Source organism: Macrobrachium rosenbergii, chromosome 56 (genome assembly GCF_040412425.1).
Source record: "Macrobrachium rosenbergii isolate ZJJX-2024 chromosome 56, ASM4041242v1, whole genome shotgun sequence".
In the NCBI taxonomy this organism is placed as follows: Eukaryota; Metazoa; Arthropoda; class Malacostraca; order Decapoda; family Palaemonidae; genus Macrobrachium; species Macrobrachium rosenbergii.
Genome location: NC_089796.1, coordinates 10,544,315 through 10,571,324, shown reverse-complemented (window position 1 = coordinate 10,571,324; position 27,010 = coordinate 10,544,315). Strand labels below are relative to the sequence as shown.

At 39.4% G+C, this 27,010-nt stretch overlaps 2 protein-coding genes across 11 annotated transcripts in view; both read left to right on the top strand.

The window, feature by feature from the left end:
* The first annotated feature begins 365 nt into the window (after window positions 1-365).
* Window positions 366-9,071, top strand: LOC136836685 (uncharacterized). Of its 7 annotated transcripts, none has more exons than XM_067101167.1 (6): window positions 366-575; window positions 4,328-4,537; window positions 4,827-4,937; window positions 5,124-5,265; window positions 6,029-6,125; window positions 7,058-9,071. In XM_067101167.1, the coding sequence occupies exons 4-6, from the start codon at window positions 5,140-5,142 to the stop codon at window positions 8,848-8,850; spliced, it is 2,016 nt and encodes a 671-aa protein (XP_066957268.1). In that variant the 5' UTR covers window positions 366-575; window positions 4,328-4,537; window positions 4,827-4,937; window positions 5,124-5,139; the 3' UTR covers window positions 8,851-9,071. The 7 variants fall into 7 exon arrangements, with proteins under 7 accessions (XP_066957268.1, XP_066957264.1, XP_066957262.1 ...); XM_067101163.1 differs by having other exon boundaries at window positions 448-575; window positions 5,158-5,265; window positions 7,064-9,071; XM_067101161.1 differs by having other exon boundaries at window positions 448-575; window positions 5,158-5,265.
* A 6,624-nt stretch (window positions 9,072-15,695) lies between these two features.
* The window catches only part of LOC136836372 (uncharacterized), a 204,194-nt gene continuing 192,879 nt past the window's right edge, over window positions 15,696-27,010 (top strand). For 3 of the 4 annotated variants that reach the window (XM_067100563.1, XM_067100565.1, XM_067100566.1), the window contains exon 1: window positions 15,822-15,997. The gene's annotated coding sequence lies outside the window, so the exon portion shown is untranslated. Of the gene's footprint in view, window positions 15,998-27,010 lie in introns of all 4 variants that reach the window. The other variant, XM_067100564.1, reaches the window with a different exon arrangement.

The following is a 27,010-nucleotide window of genomic DNA, read 5'->3' as shown; positions in this document are numbered from 1 at the left end:
TTCTTCTGCCTATTCCTTCTTCTCCCAGGCTCTTCAAAACTTCTGCAGGAATTCCATGAAGTCCTATTGCTTTATCATTTTTCATCTTCTTTAGTACCTTCTTTACCCCCTTCCTGCTAATAGCGTAGTGCATGTAATACCAAGGTTCTGGGTTCCATCTTCTATGGGCGAAACCTTAGTCTTGGTACCCTACGGTATCGCTTGCGCCCAGCAGTAGTTATATTTCGATCAGATCCTAAGGACCTTTAATCTCTGGCGCGAGTGAATGTATGACAAATTAAATGGAAATTTGTATTTTTCTTAACATACAAACCCACAACATCCTGTGAGTACGAGTATCCTGAGGCGCGCACGCGCAGACGACTATGCTAGACTCGCTTTGAAGAGTAGCACTAGCTATTTATGGCATACCCAATAGTATTACCTCATACCCTCAATTGTGAATTAGCCAGAGTTGCACCGTGCCACACGTTCACCGAAGGTAGAGACTGAGTCTTCCTGAGATCTTGCAGACCAGCACTTTTTCAATAGCGGCCGACCGAGACTGGCGACTTGAAATTTCAAATTCAAGACTGGTGAGAAAAATCTTTTGTCAGTTACTGTTGCGGAGTTCTGCCTCCTGCTCGGATGAAAACCGGTGTCCGGCAACATACAATATCTCTCCGTAAAGGAGTAGTGCCGCCGGGGCACCTCACGTGGTGCACTGTATGCATTATTTCAGGTTTTTTGCAGAGTCCCTTTGTGTCCCTAGCTGCAACCCCTTTCACTCCATTAACTGTACCTCCGTTCATATTCTCTCTTTTCCAGCTCACTTTCCACCCTCTACTAGGCCTAACAATTGTTTCATAACGCAACTGCGAGGTTTGTCTCCTGTTACACCTTTAAAACCTTTTTACTCTCAATTTCCGTTTCAGCGCCGAATTACCTCATAGGTCCCAGAGGCTGGCCTCTGACCTAAAGTTTATATTCCACTCCAGCATACAGCTTCTAAATTTAAAAGATTCCCAGTAACAAAATAGCTGGGAGGCTGCCCAGCTAGTCAACATCGCGTATTATTTAGTGTACGGTTTGCTCGTGATAGAATAGAATATAAAATCAGGCCAAGCGCTGGGACCTATGAAGTCATTCAGCGCTGAAAAGGAAATTGACAGTAAAAGGTTGGAAAGGTGTAACAAGAGGAAAACTTCGCAGTTGCATTGAGAAACAATTGTTAGGCGGGGGTTGCAGAAAGTAATATGGGAAAAAAAAGAATAGGAGCGGAGGTACAGCAAAAGGAATGAAAGGGGTTACAGAGGGGCCGAAAGGGCGTTGAAAAGTACCTTTGGTAATTCCTACAGTGCACCGTGGGAGGTTCAGTGGTGGCGCTACCCCAATACGGGGGATATTTCATAAGGGATCATATTCATACGATTAGAAATTGCCAACATACACATCTCGCTGAATATTTTACAAGTGATATTTATTTAACAAATTATTTATTTATTTTTGCCAGACGGATTACGAGAGTGGGAAGACCACAGGAGCAAGTTCTAATTGTATAGGCCTAATACTTTTCATCAACTCCGAGCGTTCACTATTTCAGTTGAACACTTCCTCTGTTCGCTCCAGTTTATAATCAGGACACTGATCACGTCATAGTTGTAGTAATTTCTTATTTTTCATTTGTCTCTTCTTATCAAATCAATTTTAGCTGCATACTTTAATGCTCTCAGAACCGAGTTTTTTTTTTTTCTAAGTCTTGGAAGATTCGCATCAAGGGATTGTCTTTCCGTTCGAGCAGAACAACTAAAACATCACGAAGTTCGAGATAATTATCCCCTACTCTAAGTTTTTTCTCTCTTATTTGTTCATCATTTTTGTCCATTTTTGTTGCCTCATATGAGTTGCTTGACTGTGTGTAGTTCATGCTTTTCAAAGACTATCTATAGCTTTTTACCATTTTCACATATGCATCGATGTGACAAATACAGATTGCGAGAAAAAAGGTATTAAAATCCTCGGTCATGAGGCAAATGCTTCATGAAAAAACACAAGCATTCGATAACATTTTCCTGTGTTTATTATCACCATAAGTTTCTGTTTTTCTTCCGCTGACCTAAAGTAAACTTAACTCGTAAATTAATTGGCGGCACAACTCCCGTGTCGTTGATTGCAGGGGAGCACATTAGGTTGTTGCTGCTGCAAGCTTACTGCACAAAAAGCAGTTGAGGTGAAAATTAAGTTGTTGAAACGGCTAGGGTTAAAGAACTTATGTAAAAGTAAATTGTCTTGATGCAGAAACAACTGACGTAAAATTAAGCATTATAAAAAGCTGCTTTGCTATTTTTGTTGCAGAAAAAACTACGCGAAGGTGTGTCTATGATGCTGGTTGTTTCTTACCGCAGAAACAAAATAAATAGAGTTTTTGTTGCTCCTAATACAGTTACGCCTAATATACAATTAGGCCGGTAATATTTTAGTTTCAATCCACAAAGGCTTGTGTGTGTGTGTGTGTGATTTGAGTTCATTTTATAATAATTTAAATCCCCAGCCATGCTGAAATCACTTGTCAGTAACGACAAGGAAATCAACACATCAAAAACCGTTGGAAAAATCACATTGAAGAGTAAAGTACGGGATACGGCCGGACCTTTAAACTAATCACCAAATTAACCCTACTGCTGGTCGTTCTAAGGAAGACCTCTGCACGGAAATATTGGTCATTATATTTCTCTCAATCTCACCGGTGCTGCATTATATACGCCCTTTTCTAAAGTGTTCAGCCAAAAAACTTCATCAATATACCATATCTCCGTGCCGAGTTCTTCCTTTGAATTACTCTCTGGTTTCCTAGTAACAAATCTATTCAAAAATCTCACAAAAAATGCACGCGAAAAACCTCATTTCAACACGTAGCCTATCCATCCTAATCCTAACCTAACCTTGGGCATCAAGTACTAACAGGAACATTCGACCAACGTCCGACCCTGAGCACCATATATCAAATATGAAGAATGCATTCCAGTCATTCGTCAATTCGATAACATCTCCCTTATAATAATTTGCAAAGATAATAATATACGAGAAACCTTTCTTAACATGTTCTTAAATTCCAGTTCCCATTACTCATAAATCAAGAATTCGCGTTGCAACGTAGTAAGGACCCCGTACTAGGATTAGGAACATTACGTAAGTCTTACCGTCTCACAAAAACTGCGTGAATTTAGGCTTACCTGAGACACCTGAACAAGGCCACTGATGTCTATCATGACGAAAATTACGCTCAGTTTGACGACGATGGTGAACCACAGCCCGTGTGTTCACGTAAAGATTCCAGGCCTTGTAAACTTGAGAGCATTCAGCGTTGGGTAACCGACACTTGTTAGCCATGTTTGAACTAGAAAAACATGCTGTTATGGGACATGGCGGAGGAATACCAGAAGCGGTGTTAATATCGGGTGATGCCGGTCACGTCATACTTTTTAGACATGCCTATTCACAAGATTAAAAAATCATACCTGGCACCCACAGCTATTTTATCACAGAAGTAAGTTAACGGAACTGACAAAACTGAGAGAGAATTATCGTAAGTAGCCTAACTATGGGTCTAGGCTAGAATGATACCTTTTCATAGTCGTTTCAGTAGTTTCTGACTTAAAACAATTGATGGAAATCACATTTTTGTTGTTTCTCATTGCAATTATTCTCCAGTGGCGGAATCAGCCCGAATGATCTATATTGATTCCTCAGTTACCAAGTAGGCTACCCTTCCTTCCTCTTGATAATGTCTAATTGCTCTGTGCAATTCGTAACTTTCATTTATTTATTTTAAAACTCTTGTTAATCATCTGTCCTTGGTAGACAAATTAATTTGTAGATGGTAAATTTAGCAGCCTTAACTATTTCTATTTCATCTTTTTGGAGATTTTTCTTCATTTTAAATTATTTTGAATGTGTTGTATTCCCTTTCCGATTCTTTTATTTTTCCTTCTATTACCCTTCGTAAACCTCTCCATTTTCCTTTGAAACCAACTTTTGTGTTCCTCCCTTTTCAGTGACCTATGATATATGGCTCTTTCGCTAACATGAACCTTCCCACGATCTGTGCCTCGAAGCCAGAGAGAAGCTAGAAGCGTAAGCCTTAGAATGAGGGTGCCATCTCACGCCCAGAATTTGGGGGTTTTATTATTGTGGCTGTTATACATTAAGTTGTTACACATAAAGCAGAAATAACCTCCTGAGTTACTGTTCATGCGACCCGTCCAAGAACAAACTGGAGGAACACAAACTTTTTTTTTTTTTACTCATAATTTTTGCAGTACCTCCTGATGTATGCTGACCATTTCAGATGGACCCTGAAGGGAAAGGACCCCAGGGGAGCTACAGCATGCAGGACTTCCTCCTCAGCAGCGAGGAGGAGCAGCTCAAGTTCCTGCTGCTCTTAAACCCCAGCCATGTTTCTAAGACTGCCGACAAGAAGCAGCTCTGGGCAGTCCAGCTCAGGAGATTCCTGAAGGTGGTCGCGTTCTTCGGTGAGGCCGCTGCTCGTCTGACTTTGGTAAGGGCCTAACTTCTCCCTTGTTTGGTCTCTTGAACCTCGTTCTAACTAACGTTAATATTAAACACTAATATTTGTTTTTCATCGTTGTCATAATAATTTCTCTGCAGTTCTTTTTATTCTTCTAGAATTTTATATATAACTATTTTACTGCGTGTATTAGTGTTTTTTTTTCATTTTCGTTATGGATCGACTTTGGGTTTTCTAAGTCATATTTATGCAAGACTACAACTTCACCTTATTCAGTTCACTCAAAGTGTTTCTGCAGACAGAAAATACTTTATGATAGGAGAGCAAAATGCTAGGCCGAGAAGAGCAGGAACCAGAGGCTGAGCAAGAACAGGAAGAGGGAGAGGGAGAGGAAGAGGAGGAAATTACATCTCTAAAAGAAATAGACTTGGTAAGGAACCATCAGCATCATTTTGCTTCTATTGTATTTACAGAAATACCCCTGGAATAATATATGTATATATACACATATTTTTAAGTAACAAAATTTAATGTATTTCTGGCATGATGATAAGTATATTACATGTAAACCGAACACAATGACTTGTTGAAAATTACAGTTTATGAATGTTTCTAGCTTAACCGCTACGCTTATGCCTTTATTATTGGAGATCAAAACACTAGGCCGAGAGGAACAGGAACCAGAGGCCGAGCAAGAGAAGGGAGAGAGAGAGGAAGAGGAAGAGGAGGAAATTATCTCTCTAGAAGAAATTGACGTGGTGAGGAACCATCAGCACCATTTTGCTTCTACTGTATTTACAGAAATACCTTGGGAATAATATATATATATATATATATATATATATATATATATATATATATATATATACATATATACATATATAATTTTTTTAAGTAAAAAAATTGAAGTTATTTCTGGCATGACGATAAGTATATTACATGTAAACCGAACACAATGACTGTTGTTGAAAATTATAGTTTATAAATGTTTCTAGCTTAACCGCTATAATGATGCCTGTCATTATTCAGTACAAAATGCACTGCATAACCAGAGACCCGTATCGCTATGTGGGGTCACATTCATCATACGGATGGTCCCGGGTTTAAGTTTTAATGATTGCAGTTGCATCTCTGTAACATCATTTTTCATTATATTCATATCATTTTGCCATTGTATTTCCGTGACTCTGGTGGATCTGATCAGCAGATTTTCATGACGTTCATATTTCCCTTTTCTTTCATCATATTTATAAATTCCCAATACTCATACTGGTGTAATAATTGTGATTTTTCCTTGATAGCGACCCCAAGGGTTTTCGGGGGTCGTTATCTAGGACTAATACTTCTTGGGGGTCATTATCTTAATAATATTTACAGTCTTTTGTTTACGTTTTTACGGTAATCCCAAACGGGCCTGTACTAAACACACAGCCAAAATCGATACATACCGGGTTAAAACCCGTGGGGTCACTATCTGGGAAAGATCCTAATAATTGCATTCATATTTGTGCACTTGAACAGAGAGCCCTCGAGATTCTAAGTCGCCTGGTGAAGGAATGGGAGATCAAGAGGATGGAATACTTTTTCAAGAAGAAGAGCAAAGACAAAGACGTACCAGGTACTTTTCCAAGTTGTGTTCTTCAGGAAGAGCGTCTTCTGTTGGTATCTGACCTGATGGGTTGGAAGGAGGCCTGCTCTGTTCGTAACAGGAACAAAGGCTGAAGTACTTTTTTATAGATAAGGGTATTAAGACCGCCCGTCCCATCGGCAGACCCATTTTTAAAATGTCTCGTTGTGTCTTATATTTATAAGAAATAAGAGACATGACGCTCCATTCAGATTTTTCATACACTGAGTTTATGTTAACATCCTAAAGTGATCACTTCTTTTGGCCTGGAGGTAGGGATTCAAAACGCACTATCCGGCTTGTTCCTCCTAGAAAAGGTGGTGGCGGTGGAAGGCATTAGCCTTCAAGTTTTCAGCATGTCTCTTGGTGTGAGGTTGCCAGGCACACGCCCCCTCTAACCCAGATTGCGACCACCGCAGTCACCTAATTATTTTATTGGTACTCATAATGACTGTACAATCTTATGGAACTTGCGAATAAGGTTTGCACACACTAACAACGTAGGAAGCGTAAAGCAGAAGATATGTACTGGAACAAATTATGAATTCAAAAAATTTAAGGATAATATTTCACAATGTACTTTTGAGCAATGGGATTCAAATACAAGACAGTGACCATAACAATACAGAAGCTATGACAGAGCCCCAAGCTTGTGGTTTCTAAAAGGTATAATTTGAAATAACATACAGTAATCTAGATAACAAGAAACATACTAGCAATGTGTTCCAACCAGACACTCAACGGCTCAGCTGATACTTTGATGTTAAAAATATGGTCTTTTCATCGTTCGGGGTAGTAGATGACGATCTAGCCTAAAACAGTAAGTGGCTGTGGCAATACTAAAGTTTTGAAGATATTAGTGCTGGAAAAGTTTACCGCAGTTGAGTCACAAAAGGTTAACGATTCATGTTTCATCCCTTCAGTTACAGATATTTCTTCTGGCGTTCTGGAAGCTGAGGAGGCAAGACTGGATGGCGACGGTCCTTCCCCAGCTGCAGAGAGACAAGAAGGAAAAGAAGAGGCGACAGCAGATTTGCCTGAGAAAGCCAGCAGATTCCTGGATGACACTGAAAGGCGGGGCAAGGATGACCAACGTCAAAGGTGGTTACCAGCGTCGGTGCCCACCAGGATCCAGGAGCCCACTGACACACACTCAACGCCTGTCAAGCTGACAGAGGAATATGACAAACCTGTTCCCAAACCAAATTTTGGATGTCTTTATTCGGAGATGTTTCGTGAAGACCCGAAGCCTTACTCTAAGCTTCTGCTTCCCCGAAATACTCATGCTCATTCACTTTCTCCCAAGCTTTCTCCTTCCACATCTACATCTTCCAATGACAATATTGTGAGAACACCTAATTCCGTTTCTCCTTACAAACCTGCAGTATCCGATGACATAATTTCAGGAAAGCCTTCTAATTCAGGCTTTCCTCCTTACAAACCTACATCATCCAGTGGCATTATTGAAAAAGCACCCTCTAATTCTGGCTTTCCTCCTTACAACTCTACATCATCCAGTGGCATTATTGAAAAAACACCCTCTAATTCTGGCTTTCCTCCTTACAAACCTACATCATCCAGTGGTATTATTGAGAAAACACCCTCTAATTCTGGCTTTCCTCCTTACAACTCTACATCATCCAGTGGCATTATTGAAAAAGCACCCTCTAATTCTGGCTTTCCTCCTTACAACTCTACATCATCCAGTGGCATTATTGAAAAAGCACCCTCTAATTCTGGCTTTCCTCCTTACAACTCTACATCATTCAGTGGCATTATTGAAAAAGCACCCTCTAATTCTGGCTTTCCTCCTTACAACTCTACATCATCCAGTGGCATTATTGAAAAAGCACCCTCTAATTCTGGCTTTCCTCCTTACAACTCTACATCATCCAGTGGCATTATTGAAAAAGCACCCTCTAATTCTGGCTTTCCTCCTTACAACTCTACATCATTCAGTGGCATTATTGAAAAAACACCCTCTAATTTTGGCTTTCCTCCTTACAAACCTACATCATCCAGTGGCATTATTGAGAAAACACCCTCTAATTCTGGCTTTCCTCCTTACAACTCTACATCATCCAGTGGCATTATTGAGAAAACACCCTCTAATTCTGGCTTTCCTCCTTACAAACCTACATCATCCAGTGGCATTATTGAGAAAACACCCTCTAATTCTGGCTTTCCTCCTTACAACTCTACATTATCCAGTGGCATTATTGAAAAAACACCCTCTAATTCTGGCTTTCCTCCTTACAACTCTACATATTCCAACAGCAACTTTTCAGGGAAGCCCAATGATTCTGCCTTTCTTCATAGGACACCTATCTCTTCCCATGACAGTTTTACGAATTCTTTTTTTAAATTGCTTGGTATACCTGTAAATAACAGAGCGTCCAGAACGCCTCTAATCCCTCATTCTTACACAAACTTATTTTCCACTGATATTTTTTCTCGTGAACCTTCCAGTCCTATTTATGGTGGTTCTACAACGTCCCATTCTAGAGCACCCTGTGAAGCCGTCCCTCGTTCTACCCCAAAGGGCCACTGTGATATCCCAATGCCACCCGCTACAAATGGACAGTACATTTTCATCCCTGAACACACTCGTCGTGCTCACAAGGTCAGCGGTTACTATAGAAAAGACGGCACATATGTACAGGGGTATGAACGTGGACCTTGCGTGGTGAAAGCACACCTGAGAAAGAAAAACTAACTCATCATTTTGATCAAACAGCGATATACTAATTTCTTTCTTGTATTCATCAATTAGGTCCTACCATAGAAAACATATTTTTGATGTCATTAAACACTGCTTTTTTGTCAACACAGCTATCGCTGCTTAATTTGTCTATCTAGAACTATTCGCAAATAAAGGCCGTTTTACACAGGCTGCGATGCTATGTGCACCATGCTGCGGTACGTGGCTTTTAATTGCTGGCATTGTTTTAAGCGAGACCGTTCACACTGGGTGCGAAGCTATGCTACTGATGTCTGCGACAGAGTTCATAGCTTCCAAGATTGCCGGGCGTGTGATTTTTGTGGATGTAGCTTGCCTCACACCTGTGCACTTGGGTCTCACAGCAGATGTTCCTGCTTCATGGCTTAAATCTAAATATACTCTAAGTGTTACATTAATGGGTGAGGGGTATAAAGTATACCTAAGCAAATTCACTTGAAGTAAAATTTTATTTCCAGTAGTGCATGGTCAAGTTTTATTATTATTATTATTATTATTATTATTATTATTATTATTATTATTATTATTATTATTATTATTTCTATCACAGTCATCCTACTTGACTGGGTGGTTTTTTTAGTGTGGGGTTCCGGGTTGGATCCTGCCTCCTTAGGAGTCCATCACTTTTCTCTCTATGTGCACTGTTTCTAGTAGCCTGTTTGTTTTCTATCACTCCCTCAGGTTGGTGTTCATACCACTTATCACTGCAAGCTAGCTGGTGCTTCTTGCACAGGCTCCAGTAGAGGGCTTTTGCCACTAAATCATGCCTCTTTTTTGTATTACTGGTCTGTACCCAGCGCTGGACATTAAACGCTATGTGGCTTATGGTCTCATCTTTCATATTGCACTTCCTGCATATAGGTGAGATGTTATTTCCATCTATTGTTCTTTGAACATATCTGGTTCTTAGGGCCTGATCTTGTGCCACTGTTAGCAGTCCTTCTGTTTCCTTCATGATTTCTCCCCTCTGTAGCCATCGCCATGTTTCATTTCTGGCCAGTTCTTTAGTCTGTCTCATGTACTGTCCATGCATTGGTTTGTTGTGCCATTCCTCTGTTCTGTTTTTCATTCTCCTGTCCCTATATATTTCTGAGTCTTCATCTCTTTTATCAGTCCCTTCTTCCCATGCACTCCTTGGCCACTCGTCTTCACTGGTTTCAGATGTTGTGCCCTGATGCTCTGCTCTCGATGGCGACACAGTCCTCTATGCTTAGTAGCCCTCTCCTCCCATCCTTTCGTGTTATGTATAATCTGTCTGTATTTGCTCTTGGGTGTAGTGCTTTGTGTATTGTCATGTGTTTCCTAGTTTTCTGGTCTATGCTGTGGAGTTCAGCCTTTGTCCACTCCACTAGTCCTGCACTGTATCTGATTACTGGTACTGCCCATGTGTTTGTGGTTTTCGTCATGTTTCCAGCGTTGAATTTTGACTTAAGTATCGCCTTAAGTCTCTGCATGTATTCTTCCCTGATCGTGTCCTTCATCTCTTGGTGTTTTATATCCTCTCCTTCTATTATTCCCAGGTATTTGTATCCTGTCTCATCTATGTGTTTGATGCTATTCCCATCTGGTAGCTTTATCCCTTCAGTCCTTGTTACTTTGCCTTTTTGTATGTTGACCAAGGCGCATTTTTCTATTCCAAACTCCATCCTGATGTCCCCAGATACAATTCTTACAGTTTGGATTATCTATTATTTTGATGCTCTTACCTTACAGCTTGATGTCGTCCATGAACATCAGATGGTTAATTCTTGTGGTTAATTCTTGTTGCCTCCTTTCTTGAGTTGGTACCAGCATCCATCTTCTGCAGTACTTTCGTCTTAGGAATCATGGCTACTATGAAGAGTAGGTACAGTGAGTCACCTTGAAAGATCCTCAACTGATGTTAACCTCTGCTAGTCTTATCCTAGAGCTTGTAAGTACTGTATTCAGTTGCACATTGTATTTTTAGGAAGCTGATGGTGTTTTCCTTTGCCCCATAAATTTTCAGACATTCTATTAGCCGTGTGTGTTATCATGTCCAAGGCTTTCTTCAAGTTAATCCATGCCATGCTTAGGTTGGTTCTCCTTCTCTTACTACTCTTCATTACCATTTTGTCTATCAGGAGCTGGTCTTTTGTGCCTCTACACTTCCTTCTGCAGCCTTTATGTTCGTGGGGGATCGTGTTTGTATCCTCTAGGTAGTTGTATAGCCTTTCACTGATGATACCTGTCAGTAACTTCCACATTATTGGTAGGCAGGTGATAGACCTGTAGTCACTTTCTGTATTTCCCTTTTTCTTGTCTTTCTGTACTAAGGATGTTCTCCCTGTGGTCATCCATTTGGGCGCATGGTGGTCTGTGATACAGTGCTGGAGTAGTTCTGCTATTTGTGGGTGTAGGGCCTTAAAGTTTTTTTAGCCAGTATCCATGGATTTCATTGGGACCTGTGGCTTTCCAGTTGGGCATTTTCTTTATTTGGTGTCTGACTGTTTCTGTCGTGATCTCAGTGAATCTTTGTTTTATTCTCCCCATTTCTTCTGCCTTGACTTCCTGGAGCCATGTTTCATGTTTGTTGTGTGTTACCGGATTGCTCATATGTTTTTCCCAGAGTCTCTTACTTGGTTTGGTTCAGTTTCATTATTGGTTGTCTTCCTCTTAGTTGGCTTTATAGTCTTTTCTGGTTGGTTATGAAGAGTTTGTTCTATTGGTATCCTTTATTCCTGTTCGTGCACCGTTGGATCTTATGTGCTTTGGCTTTAAGCCTCTGTTTTATATCTTCTATTGTGTTATTTAGTCCCATCTCCTGTACATCGTATTTCTCATTCAGTTCCTCTCTTGTTTTCTTGCTTCTTAGCCTCTTTTCTGCCATCTCTTTCAGTTTACTCAAGTCAGATCTCATCGCCATGATTTGTTTTTCCAGGCACCTTTTCCAAGGCTGTTGCTGTTATGGTTTCTGTTGTGTTGGTTGTGATGGGTTATTGGTGTTTGTATCCCCTTGAGTTCTACATTATCATTATTAATATTAATAATATTATTGATTTTATTATTATTATTATTATTATTATTATTATTAAACAGGAGCACTTTCAAATGGGAGAAGCAAATCTCCAAATAATACAAATGATTTCATAGATTAATATATAAATTAGCTTTAAATATAGCCGTAAAGATGAACAGATTAACAATAGATATTTACATGCTTGCATGAACTGTTCGCAGGCATTCATGCCTTTCAGTGCGAACACACGCATAGCACAGCACACCGCGCTTATCATCGCATCCGGTGTGAAACGGCCTTAAGACAGACAAATTGAGCAACGATAGCTGTGCTGACCAAAAAACCAGTGTTTAGCGACATCAAAGGTCTGTTTTCTATGGTAAGTGATGAATACAAGAAAGAAATCATCAATTTGAAAAAGCTATGGGTTCCTTGTTGACATTCTTTTTTGCCTCTCGGAAATTCGTTGTAATTTTTGTTATATGTCGTAGATGAGTTCCTTCGCTTGTGGTTTGAGTGCAACTTCTGTTTTCTCATACGCTACTTTATCATAACACGGCCCTTTCAGACTCATACTCTTTGTCTTCTTGAGTGTGTGTGTGTGTGTGTTTGTTGCGTGCATTAGTAAATAATTATGCGTTTGTGCAAAATTACCTTTGTTATGCAATATAATAATTTTGCTTTATCTGCCGTAATATATTCTTTCCCTCTCTCTATATATATATATATATACATATATATATATATATGTATATATATATATATATATATATATATATATATATATATATATATATATATATATATATATATATATATAATTTATGTATGTATGTAGAATCTGCTGGTCACATTTTACAGATACATATGTAAATTGCAATAGTAACCACAATGCCTTCTTAGGTTCTCGAATTCTTCGCGAATTTTGGATACGGTTGTTACTACAAAGCCTTCTCGTGGTCAGGTCGGCAACAACGTGCCCTTGTCGTGAGTATAGTGACGCGGGTGGGTTCGTCTCCCGATACCGGACATCATAACCGGTTCATATATCTTGCCCTTGGATCTTAAGGCTTTGTAATGACAAAGCGTATCCAACAAAGCGCGAAGGTTTCTGAGAAGTTAAGAGGGCATTGGCTATTACAATTACACACTACATACACGTACATACACACACACACACACACATATATATATATATATATATATATATATATATATATATATATATATAAATTGGGGATGGTGACGTTCATATACATTCTTGTATAGTATTATTAAAAGAAATCAAACGATCAAAAATGTTAAAAAATGTGTTCTATACAATGTAAAAATAAGTTGAAGAAGGAAAAAATTTAAGAAACCAAAAAAAAGAGATACAAGAATAGTTGAATATTCAAGACAAAATAGGGAGAAACGTAAGGGAAGTGAAAGTTTAAGGGCAAAAAAACAAAGTGAAAATCAACGTTAACCAGGTAGCACACTACCATATATATATATATTTTTACGTTTTTCCTGGCGATTTAGTTTGAGATATTCTCTGTGAGACAGGTAGCAACAATTTAAGGTAATTTAGCCTTGTGATTCTGACTTCGTGGGTCCAGGAAAACGTAAAAAAGAGGAAAACAAAGGGGGATTTCATATGAGCGTAGGGCTCTTATTACTGAGGGAATATTACGAAACACGCTGGCAAATTTAAAGTGTATTTACATAAATGACATCAGTACGGGAAAGAAGAACATAAGTAGATTATTGACCTGAAGGGGATTCCTGCGGATGTGAATAAAACTGGGATCCCCAGACACAGTCCAAGAAGCTTCCACGAAAGGGTCCTCTCTTGAAATGAGAGATATACATTATACGCCAATAATGAAAATAGACAAAGAATAATGAATTCGAAGCTGCACGAGGTGCCAAAGGACTTAGATGAATTATAAAGATCAGTACTACCGATGCTAGAGGCACGGGACATCAGACAAGGGATCCGGTGATTACTGGCTCACTATTTAAGTAAATGTTACAAGGACAAAGCGTGACTGAATGGAGGTTTCCAGGGCACATTACTGTAAGACAGGTGTGGTTCCAACGTAGAAAATTGGTCCGTGGATGACTTGGATTTCCGAGGCGAAGTTCTTCCACGTGTCAGGATGCAAGGGCACGGCGATGGGGACTTCTCGAAGAAGGGCAACGTGGGAACTTACGCGAAGGCAGAGCAATGGCATGCGGGGGCATCCGACAGGTCAACGGTGGAGCGAACAAAGGGCTCATGGGTCGAGGGGCACGAGGAGAAACATGCTGAAGGGCCACGTGGTTGGGATGAAGGCATCAATAGGGCCCAGGGTTGGTTCTTCAGACGTGTGTGAGATAGACGCCTCGTGTTTCTGCTTTTATCCCTGGGCAGGGGGCACTTCAACATATGGGGGGTGTTGAATCATCTCCAGCTGATGTCCGTAGGGGAGTTTTGCCTGTAAGAAAACTGCCAGACAGATCACTTTGCCTCAAGAAAGATCAAAGGAGTGGCCTAATCTTTTAAACCCTTGTATTCTGGATCAGGCGTAGTCGAGGACAGATGGTCTATCACCAAAAGCGCCACTTGTAAATGAAAACAATAGAACAAACAACAACAACAAAGAGGGGGAGGCAATTTGCTATGATTTCTTGCTAATCTTAATATATATATATATATATATATATATATATATATATATATATATATATATATATATATATATATATATATATACATATATATATATATATATATATATATATATATATATATATATATATATATATATATATATTATACATATTTATGTATATATGATAACCAACCTGAATAAAAGTGAGTCTATCACAGTGTCTACTACGATATAGCTCATGTTTTGATTTTGTTCCTGTGTGCAACACGCTAGTCTAATTCTTCGCCATCTCTCGTCTCGGTGTGTGCTTGCGTATTTAGCGTCCTTTCTGAATGTCTGTGTATACTAGCCACTTTTTTTAATAACAAGAGTCTATTGTAATAGATTATGATCTCTTAATATTAAGTCCTGTGATTTGGCGACTATCAGTTAAACAATAAAAGCCATTTATCCAGTAATTTCAATATTCATTTGCCCTCTGTGTGCTTTGGCTCTATGGTATATCGTGGTATGTGTAAGAAATCTCCTGCCGGCCAATAAAGAATTAGAGGAATTCATTTCTGGTAACAGAAATTCATTTCCTGGTATAACGTGGTTCGGATTCCACAATAAGCTGTAGGTCCCGTTGCTAGGTGGCCAATTGGTTCTTAGCCACGTAAAATAAGTCTTATCCTTCGGGCCAGCCCTAGGAGAGCTGTTAATCAGCTCAGTGGTCTGGTTAAAACTAAGGTATAGCTAACTTTGTAAGAAATCTGAGCCACCTCCATCACTGAGCTCCTAGATTCGAAATGGTTCCAACTGAAATTCAAATTAAAAGTTTAGGCGGGAATATGAGTCAATGAGTGACGTCCAACAGCAGTGATGTGTCAGGTGCAAGAGAGAGAGAGAGAGTGTTTTACTTATATGTTTATATAACCAACTTTTCACTGAGATTTAGATTAGGGCAGAGATGACCATGGTTTGTGTGGATTTAAAGAATGTTTATCCAGCTCTAAATGCGCTAAAACCCAGGAACACCAGAAAACTAACAGATAACGGATAAGTATCAAATGAGAGAAATAAATCCCGTAACAAATGATTAAATTAACGCAGACGAATTCAAGAATCAAAGCAACCAAATGACGTATGATCGTAAGAGAAAGATTGTCAATTCGGGTTGTGGAGGTAGGTGGTAAGGGTATGCGATACCGATATCGAACGCAACTAATGTTTAGTTGGTTGTCATGGACGAGGGACGTTCATATTTGGCTGGGTGGGACGGAGGGATTTGAGGGTGGGGGAGGGAAGTGATGATGGTGCGAGAAGGAGGAGGAACTTGCCATTGACGGTTTAGTACACAGGTGACTGTATCACGCAGTGGTTCTGGTTTTGGCGGTCCTGGTCTCCACCGCACAAGGGCGGAACGTGTGGCGCCCCCCGCTCCCACCCCACTCTCCAACTTTAGCCTACTTTGATTTGATTTAATCTTTCATGGGCTGAACGGCAGCACCGATGGGTGTTGCAACAGGTAATAAATTTTTCAGTTTTTTTCCGTAACCAAGACCTAGGCCTAAGCTTGCAAGTTCGTTGTTGTGTAATACGCGATCGAGACATTTGATTGGCGTCTTCAGCTGACGTCGCAACGCTTTTCATCACAGTTGTCAAAAATGTATCCATCTTTTATCTAATTCTTAACATAAACGGTTTTATATAAGCTAGGCTTTGCCAATATGAACATTTCATCATCGTCAACAAAAGTGACTTGATCGGAAAGTGTCAAAATCGATAGCTACTTGTTTTCAGGTTTGAATCTGACTCAAGAAGGCCAAGTTAGGGCCAAGTTAGCCTTACCGATAAGAACCCGTGGTGATTGTGGAAGCTTAGAAAGGGTTGTAATATCCAGCCTAATTAATATTTTTAGGTATACAGCATTCATGTCTAGGAGAGTACTTTCCCGCCTTTATGTCTAGGGGAGTAACATGGCACACCGGAATTGTAGTTTTTTAAGTTTTCTTGAATTGTAATGGAAAGGGTAAATTTGACATATAAGATTTTAGCGGGAGGTGTAAATTCAAGAGCCCGTGCCAGCACAAGTTTGGCTTAATCCAAAACGAAACAACGAACGCCTGATTGGTATCCAGGTAGGCTAATCACTTCATAGGCCTAGCCATGTGGAGTAGATCTAATTTAAAAAAGCAAGGTAAATAATTCTGAATTACTGTACAGGGAATATTTCATATCTGGATTAAGCTTTCAGAGCAGCTGCCTTGCATTAACTTGACTGGCGTTGTAATGAAGATTCAGTGAATGATTTATTTCTGTAATTTGTTGTTACAGCATTTAGGCCTTGACCATGAATATTAAAAATTTTTTTTTTTGCCCAAGTAGCCTAATTTGAACCGAGGTGAGAAGAAAAAACACTTCCACGAGACAATTAAATCGGTCTGTACATGGTCTATAAATGGCAGTTAGTATGAATGTTTGCCTTCAATAGTCTTCAACCCCAGGGTGTAAAACACTTGTGGCTCGTGTGTTGCGCAGCACCATAGACACTCATGCAACAGTGCAAAGGAAATTGCTGTACCGTGTAATACGGGTCATCATTTATAATAAACTTGACAGAAATCTGATGTAAGCGTTACCAATTCCGTAAGGATGACAGAAAATATAGATTTCATCGTCGACTCAGACTGGAAAATTCCATTGTTGTAAGTGTGGGTGGGTTGGAGCTCCCTACCCTAACTTAGCCTATCTGTCTGTCTATCTGTCTCACTTTATTACTTTTGACTTAAATAAACCCCTCTTTCAAGAGTGAGGTCTGTGAACCGCACAACACCCAACCCCGTTGCTCAGATATGGGTCTCTCTTTCTCTCTCTCCATAACATTTTTGCATTGTTCCGCCACTTTTCGCTAGAAATTCCAGATAGCCATTGCTGGTGGCATAAGTGAAGTAGATAGATTGATTATAGGAAGCAGTCCACGGCGATTTTAACTTACGTCAGTATAAGTTGAACAGATACAGCGGAAGTGATTCACTTGTGCTGGTAGTTATGTAACGCATAGGAACAAAATGTTCTCATAATGACTAAATAAGAACTATAGTTTCAGAACTAGGTTAGGCCCAACTCTCATGGGGTTACATCTTATGGCCAAATCTATGGAAAACTAAGTTATCTTTAACGGTTAACGTTCGAATTGATCAATTATGGAAGTGACAGTACTGTAATGAGATTATATATAATGTTTTACAACTTGAAACCTTTTGGTGCTGTTGTTGGTGGCATTTACAACATAAAGAACTTTTGGTGGCATGGCGTCGAAATGGCTTGAAGTCGACCATGCGACACCGCCTTTGTGCGATGCCTGTGGCAAGTAGGCTACTGCGTGTTGTAGCAAATTCAACGTAAACAGGTAATTCTCATTATATATATATATATATATATATATATATATATATATATATATATATATATATATATATATATATACATATATACATATATAACTTTCAGTGATTAACATATGGAATTGGATGGCTTCAAGTGTAACATGTAGCTAGACGCATGAACGCCCCCTCAAGGGAGAAAAATGAATGTTAATGGTAGCAAACGATTAGTCTTAACACCCTTTTTTGCGTTATTATAGGTGGCAAGGCGTCACAAGGTCTTAAAGAAATCTGTAGCGTGTTTCGAGTAATAATTCAGTTGTCGAAAGTGGTTTGAAGACGGATTGTCCTTAGAACGTTAGTACTAATAAAGCAAATGCTTAGACAGCCAACAGTTGGCAAGGTAAGGATATCTAAAGGTTTACTGTTGTACGTCTTTTAGTCGTATTAGAATCTAGGTTAATTAATGCTTATCTTCAAAAAGTCAATATTAGTAGTATGTGCGCGTGCGTCTGTGTGTATATAAACAATCTTTCACTTTCAGGCAGGTTCATTATTTTTTCCGAGACCAATGGCTGCTTAGTATGATTGTCCCAGTACGAGTGTTCTTGTATTGCGAAGCATGGAGTTTTGACAGAATGTTAGTGGTTGTCTACCAAAGTCCAGATGTCCTGCGTACTATGGCGAATTTAAACGGTTGGTTTATTTAGTTTCACCCGGTTGCAGGGGCTGTCTCTTCCTCATGCTGAGCACTTGACACGTGTACGTTTACTTATCATTTATATTCATGTGTATATTTCATAACTGACCATGCCGGCATTCCTATTTTATCCCGTCCGCTCAGTTGGCCAGGTGTGTGTGTTTTCCTCGAATTGCTGCATGAGTGTTTCATAATCATTTCGAAAGATAGGTTGTTCTGGTAAACTGCCATCTCGTAATTATCGAAAGTTCATATTAAAAGGATTTTGAATGTATAAAAGCTAACCTTCATTTACTGTAACCTAACTTGGTTGTATATTGAAGAACCATGTGACTTTGTAATCAAGATGCTGCTGTAATGAAGCTCATCTAAAGATTGTTCTGATTTGTTTTTGCAGTGCCTGTATTTGAAACGCTCTTGCTAAACCCTGTTCATGTTAGTCATACGCCAAATAGTACTGAGACCATAAAACTATTGTTCTCAAACTTTGGGCTTCTTCCGTAGCCTCCGTGGTTTGAGTTCTCTTACTACGTACGATTTTTTCTTAGTTCTTAGTTATGTGATATATAGAAACGAAACTTTCTTATATCGACTTAAAAGAAACGATTGGTTTTAGAACTAGGTTAGGCCTACTCTTATTTTTTATTTTTCACTTTTTAGTAATTCATTTTTATTTCAGTTTTTGTCAAGTAAATCATCTATGATGTTTTTCATTGTTTGGAACTGGCACTTTGAGAAAGATGTGAAAAGTTTGGTCTCTCTCTCTCTCTCTCTCTCTCTCTCTCTCTCTCTCTCTCTCTCTCTCTCTCTCTCTCTCTCTCTCTCTCTCTCTCTCTCACAGGATAACGGCAGCCTGAGAGAGTTGGTGATCCTTTCTCGCAGTTGTATAAAATATTCTTGCTTCCACGATTTTTGAAGTGCCGACATGCCCAAGGTCCTTACAAGGACGTACCAAAGCCTAGAGGATATTGATTGATGTTTGCCAGAGGCAGTCGACGTTTTCGAAACCTGGCACTTTCTGCGCGTAAGGAGTACATTTCTTGCATGACAGATAGCGTTTAATGAATTTATAATTTCAACTCGATGGGCGTACTGGCGAACCGGTCTGGTAGTTGTAGTACAGCGAGAAGAACCCGATGATATTGTATGGAATAGCCTCAAGGATATGCACTCTTTCATTTGTAGGAAGTAAAAAGAAAAAAACTACTAGAAATGCTTAATTATTTTCCTAAACGGATCAGCTTGCCGATCAAGCTTCTAGAGATTATTATTATTATTATTATTATTATTATTATTATTATTATTATTATTATTATTATTATTATTATTATTATTATTAGGAAACAAACCATAAAGATCATGAACTTACTGAGCAAGTCCGCAGAGAATAAAATGCCCTCATGTGAAAAAGTTGTGACAATGGAAAAGTAGCCTTGAAACGATGATAATCCATATAAAAGTAAACAGATAAAAAAAAAAAAATATTAGCAAAAGTACATTCAAGTTGAATAATGATAATGATCATTTTAAGAAAGAATAAATAAACTAAAAGTTCAGAGAAGGCGTCGTCACATTCAAGAATGAGGCTACTGGTTGGTTTCTAACCTACCTCGAAGACATTTGTATTATAGTTAACCTTTAAAGTGTATTGAGTTCCTGTTGATGAGTAATGACTGGCTTGATTTCTTATTTTGTTTCAAATTTGAGAAACGTGCTTTTTACAAACTACACCCATGTATTGCATATGGCACAGATTATATTGCAGAAATCTTTGTGGGCGAAATTTTTTTTGCAGCAGTTCCCATAGGGGGTAGTGCCATTAGTGTGCCTCATGCGGTGCACTGTAGGCATTGCTTGAGGTTTTTTGCAGCGTCCCTTGGGCCCCTAGCTGCAACCCCTTTCGTTCCTTTTACTGTACCTCCGTTCGTATTCTCTTCCATCTTACTTTCAACCCTCTCCTAACCATTGATTCTTCTTGCAAGTGCGAGGTTTTTCTCCTGTTACACCTTTCAAACCTTTTTACTATCGATTTCCTTTTCAGCGCTGAATGACTTCATAGGCCCCAGCGCTTAGCCTTTGGCCTAAATCCTATATACTATGTAGCAGCAGTGAACATATGATTTTGAAATTACAGTGCGAATGAAATTTTGACACTATCCTTACGAAGTAAAACCAGCATTATGCTGAAATTTGAGAACCAGTAAGAATTAAGTTACGAAACACTTTAGTGGAAGGAACCGCAGTAGGAACCGTAGTGAGAGTATTTTTACATTATAGTAAATGAATGTCGGAACTGTGATAGAAATGATATTTGAAACTCCATTAACCTTTGGAATACGATTCGCGATTAGGTTTTGAAATGGCTTGGAGACGAGATTTAGAAACCATTATCGTGAACCTTTGATTTACGATGATAGATATAGGAGCTATAAAACTGCAGTGATGTCAAGGAATTTGAAGTGAAATTATCTGTGTAATTTTAAAAATGCAAGTGAAATGCTTTTGATGATGAGAATAGATTTCTATAAATACTGGATAGTTATATACAGACCACATCAGTTATTATATTTTGATAAGTTATATTTTGAAACTGCAACAGTGATTGTAGAATGAATATGTAACAACAAATATAAAATGAAACTGCAATAGTGATTATTTCTGCGTGGCTGGTACCGCCATCAGTGCACCTCACGTGGTGCACTGTAGGCATTACTTAAGGCTTTCGCATCGTCCCTTCGGCCCCTAGCTGCAGCCCTTTTCATTCCTTTTACTGTACCTCCTTTCATATTCTTTCTTCCATCTGACTTTACGCCCACCTAACAAGGTTTTCTTCCTGTCACACATCTTAGACGTTCTTACTGTCACTTTCCTTTCAGCGCTGAACGAACTCATTGGTCCCAGCGCTTTGGACTTTGGCCTAAATTCTGTATTCCAATTCTAATTCCCCAACAGTGATTATATTTTGAAACCGCATCAATAATTAGTATAAAGAAACTACAGCAGTAAAGCACTAAAACAGTCTCAGTACTAACGTGTTTACCTTTAGCACTCCCTTCACCTCCGTGTTCCCATGACCATCCCGCGCACATATAGTACTCTCAAGGTCCTTCAAATATACTCGGAGCGTATTTGAGGGACCTGAGTACTCCAAGACCTCAGTCCCTCCCGACAGCCCATGCCATTTGCTTGCAAGAAGGGCAATATTCTTGTCCGATATTCCATAAATATGCGATTAGAGCCATTCCAAATAATCGGAATTAATAATAAGCTCTCTCTCTCTCTCTCTCTCTCTCTCTCTCTCTCTCTAACCTAACGGCCTACACTTATTCTTCATGACTGAACCATCTCAAAATACTTTAATCGTTCCTTTTACCACCTGTCTTCCATATCTCCACAATTTTTACCATTTTCATTTCCTACACCACATTTGCTACACAAATGTCTCATCTCAGAAGTGTCAACTTTTTGTCTTTGTATTCAACATCCACACTTCACTTTCATAAAGGAGAGTTGGCTCAACAGTCTCTTCATCCATTCCAACTGTAGATTCCCTAGACAGTCCAAGCCCATCTCTGATCTTTTGCATACACCCTACTACCCTCTGTGCTTCACCTAATCTGTGAGTAGCCTCTTCTCATTAAATCGGTTGCTTCTTTTCTTGCACCATCCATCTTTGGAAATTCATGCAGAATCATTTTTAATCAGAATAGATTTTTACAAACACTTGTTAGTAACATTCAAACCTCATCAATTATTATACTTAAGTGCCTCAGTTATGTTCTAATATGGGTTTCTGTTTACCCGCATTACTTGCTCACATTTGCTCTTAATTTTCTCCCCTACAAATGCTGTCAAGACTTAAACTAACTTTTGCAGTTTCTCGCCACTATCCCCAGTCAGTACTGTATCATCTGCAAATGTCAGCCACTTCTCACTCCATTCAAGGCTCATTTTCTTATCCCACAACTTCATATGTACACGAGTATCCTTTTCGTGGCTTCTTCCGTCACTCCATCCCAAAAAAATATTGAAAAACCCTCGTCTCAGACCAACTTTTACACCAAACCAGTTGCTTCCCCTTCTACATAATTTTTACACACTTTGCTTCTACCACTGTCAGAAATGTATCATCTGCCCTGCACTCTCCAGATTGCATCTCTAGTGGTTGCGTCAGAAGCTTTTTCTGCGAATGCAGCATGCAGCTGTTCTCTTTACTCTGAGATATCTCAAACAAGTGTTTCATAGCGAACAATAGATTCACATACCCCATTCCTTGTGTGAACCCAAACTATTCTTCCCCTATTAATCCTTCTGTATTTATTTTTCTGTGTCAATCAAAATCCTGGCATGCAAAGTACTGTGGTGTTAGGCCTATATAATTCTTAGTCTCCCCAATCAACTGTGTCTTTACAAGGAAACCGTTATTTTTCTCAACCCTTCCTTCAGAACCTTTCCCTCATTCAAGCATGTATAAATTACACACCCTGGTCAGCCATTCAATTGCACTACCCACTGTGCGGCAGCATCACACTAATATGTGATCTCATGAACTAATGTCCTGTTATTGTGTGTTCTTTACCCTTTTAAACCGCCTCCTTATGTTGTCCAGTCACCTCCCAATCATTCTCAATCTTGAAATAACCACTTTCACTTTGCTCCGTTCAGCCTTGCTCTCCTCAGTCTTTCACATTCAACAAATCTTTGAAATATTCATTCTCTCTTCCCAGAACTACATTCATATCTGACACTATCTCTCCGTTTCGTCTTTTGTTACGAGATCCATTTGCTCAATAACCTTTCTTTTTCCACTACCATCTCTGCGAAATAATTTCTTCTCCCTAATGTTCTTTCTCATGTTTACCCCTCTGCACTTCAGAAACCTCTAAGAGAGGAGGAGGCTGGCACCTAACGCTACCCTGTCGAAGTGTCAAGTGGAGGAAGTTTGTATAGTGAAATCTGTGTGTGCGTGTATATATATATATATATGTTATATATGTATGTATATATACATTATATATATATATTTATATATATAATTATATATGAAGTGTGTGTGTGTGTGCAAGAAATCAGAAGTACAATAATGAACAATTTTATATCATGGGAAGCAAAACATACTTGTGGTCATGCAGAAGTAAATTTCGCAAATAACCGCTGCGCCGAGGGAGTTCGTGCATGACGCGCGATGCATACGCAAAGACATCTTTTATCTTTTATTATTCCCACCTTTATCGGGGCCTAGCGTGACGTCACCTAAGCCATGCAACATCAATTCGGCTCGATAGAACGGATACTTTTTGTGGAAAGAGAGAGAGAGAGAGAGAGGACGGGTTAGGAACCGTCCCGTCACTGGAACCACCCTAAATCTAGATACTGGCTTCCGGAACGTCGAACTCGGTGAATTACATAAAACGGCTAACTTTGCTAAGACCGTCAGAACGGCTAACTTTGGTAAGACCTCCAAAACGGCTAACTTTGCTAAGTCCTCCAAAACGGCTAACTTTGCTAAGACCGCCAAAACGGCTTACTTTGCTATGACCTCCAGAACTGCTAGCTTTGCTAAGACCTCCATAACGGCTAACTTTGCAAAGACCGCCAAAACGACTAACTTTGCTAAGACCTCCAAAACGCTAACTTTGCTAAGACCTCCAAAACGCTAACTTTGCTAAGTCCTCCAAAACGGCTAACTTTTGCTGAGACCTCTTTTTCCATAGGAGTACTTTTATTTAAACGGCTAATTCTGCAAAGACCGCCAAAACGGCTAACTTTGCAAAGACCGCCAAAATGGCTAACTTTGCAAAGACCGCCAAAACAGCTAACTTTGCTATGACCTCCAAAACTGCTAGCTTTGCTAAGACCTCCAAAACGGCTAACTTTGCAAAGACCGCCAAAACAGCTAACTTTGCTGAGACCTCCAAAACGCTAACTTTGCTAAGACCGCCAAAACGGCTAACTTTGCTAAGTCCTCCAAAACGGCTAACTTTTGCTGAGACCTCCTTTTCCATAGGAGTACTTTTATTTAAACGGTCCAAATGAAAAATACGTCGTCTTTATATTTTTCTTTTAGTTCGAAGGGATAGAAACCTTAGCATTTGAGGATAAAAAGAGTTAAATGAATGGGAAAGCAAACGTAGTTTATTTACTTTTACGTTTTTTTTAAAGGTTTGAATTGAAACCAGCAACTCTTTAAATGATAGAGGAAAAATAGGAATAAAAATAAAATAGAAATATGTGCTCTCTCTCTCTCTCTCTCTCTCTCTCTCTCTCTCTCACACATTTAAACACATTTTGCCAGATGTTTGCATGTCCTGCTAACCCCAAGTAATGAATCCCTTAATTGAAAGTGGCCAGAGTTCAGGTCGGCCATTTTGAGGACTGTAGATTACATCCGATAACAGAAATTAGTGTAATATTCTCAAGAGTGGTTTGAGGGATTATTGATGGGCATTTGCAGCTTACACACACACACACACACACACACACACACACACACACACACACACACACACACACATATATATATATATATATATATATATATATATATATATATATATATATATATATATATATATATATATATATATTTGTATTTTTCATTGAAGTGAGTGGTAATACATCGCCAACAGTTGAGTGTTTGTCCGCGTAAAATACGTCAATATGTGCGGCAGTATTTGCATGTGCGTGCTCGTATTCAACCGGATGCGCGCGCACGTGCGTATTTTCATATTCTTTCGTATTTTAAGAAACTACTGAGACGATGCTGTCGGTGGGATTACCGCGAAACCCCGTAGGGGGTTAGTGCCATCAGTGCACCTCGAGTGGTGCACTGCAGGCATTACTTAGGGTTTTCTGCAGCGTCCCTTCAGCCCGTAGTTGCAACCTCTTCCATTCCTTTTGCTGTACCTCCGTTCATGTTCTCTTCTATCTGACTCCCCCCCCCCCAACAGTTGTTTCATAGTGCAACTGCCAGGTTTTCGTCCTGTTACACATTTAAAACCTTCTAACTGTAGGTCTCCGTTTCAGCGCTGAATGGCCTCATAGGTCCTAGGGCTTGGACTTTGGCCTAAATTCTCTATTCCAGTTTCCAATTACCTCGAAGAAGCTTTTGTTGAATTTGAAGAAAATTTCATGAAATAAGAATTCCTAATGTTAATGTTCTCGTTCTTAGCCTCTTCTGAATGTCTTGATTTATCAGCGAGCGTCAAGCAACTAAAAATGTATGGATTTGATATACATACTGTCTGACTTGGTGGCCGTTGATAAAACCACGTCTAAAAATAAATGCTTACAAAACCGCAATTTTCGCGAGGAGACAGCTCGATGGTGATACGTGGCAGTGAGAACCACCCTTAGGGGGTTAGTGCCGGCAGTGCACTGTAGGCATTACTAAAGGTTCTTTGCAGCGTCCCTTCGCCCCCTAACTCCAACCCCTTTCATTCCTTTTACTGTACCTCCATTCATACAATCTTCCATCTTGCTGTCCACCCTCTCCTATAGCAATTATTTCATAGTGCAGCTGCGAGGTTTTCCTCCTGTTACACCTTTCAAGCCTACCTACTCTCAATTTTCTTTCCAGCGCTGAGTGACCTCATAGGTTCCAGCGCTTGGCCTTTGGCCTAAATTCTATATTCTATTCTTCTGTTCTGTTCTATAGTTTATGATCTGTTTGTATCCCCGCTTACTGATATTATTAGCTAAGCTTTGGTTGTGTTGATACTTGCACGTATTTTGTTTTTAGTTTCCTATTTTACCATTCGTGGACGATTGGTTTTGTGGCCTAATGTCAGGTTATATTTTTTCATTGTTCACGATTCCTTTGTATTCCTGTTATATTCTCTATGACGCATCTCTATGCCGATCCTGTCTCTTGTAAAGAATTGCTGTTGGACGTCATTTCTGTTGCTATTCAGAAGATGAACCCTGTTCATAAGGAACAAGCCCACCACAGGGGCCATTAACTTGAAATTCAAGCTTCCAAAGTATATGGTGTTCATTAGGAAGAAGTAAGAGGAGGTAAAGGGAAATACAGAATGAAGAGATCTCACCTATATAAAAAAATTAATTAATAAATTAAGTATTAAAATGCAAGGAGAATAGTATTTAGGTATCAATGCATTGCATCTTCGCTTAAACTTCTCAAGTTCCATTTGCACGACATTCTCCGGGAGGCTGTTCCACAGTCCAACGGTGTGAGGAATAAAGTGCCTCTGGAACTGAGAAGTTCTACAGCGAGGCACATTGACTGCATGTTAGTGCTGCTGTTCAGCAAATCTGGTTTCTCTCGGCAGGAAGAGGGGATCAGGGATCAGCTGAGGAGGTGAAAGATCTCTGTTAAAATGCAACTGTGTGTGAGGAGAAAGATTTGTGAGGAACGTAGAGCTCCCTGTGACATTTGAGGACGACCTTTATTTATGGCATTCGATTCAGTTTCTTCTTCTTCGTGGTCCGCTTG

Bases quoted from the DNA above. Each gene is read 5' to 3' on its own strand.
- LOC136836685 (XM_067101161.1), top strand. From the start codon at position 4,328: ATGGACCCTGAAGGGAAAGGACCCCAGGGGAGCTACAGCATGCAGGAC. The intron at 4,938-5,157 runs GTAAGGAACCAT...TTATTATTGGAG, and splicing joins CTCTAAAAGAAATAGACTTG to ATCAAAACACTAGGCCGAGA. The intron at 5,266-6,028 runs GTGAGGAACCAT...GCACTTGAACAG, and splicing joins CTCTAGAAGAAATTGACGTG to AGAGCCCTCGAGATTCTAAG.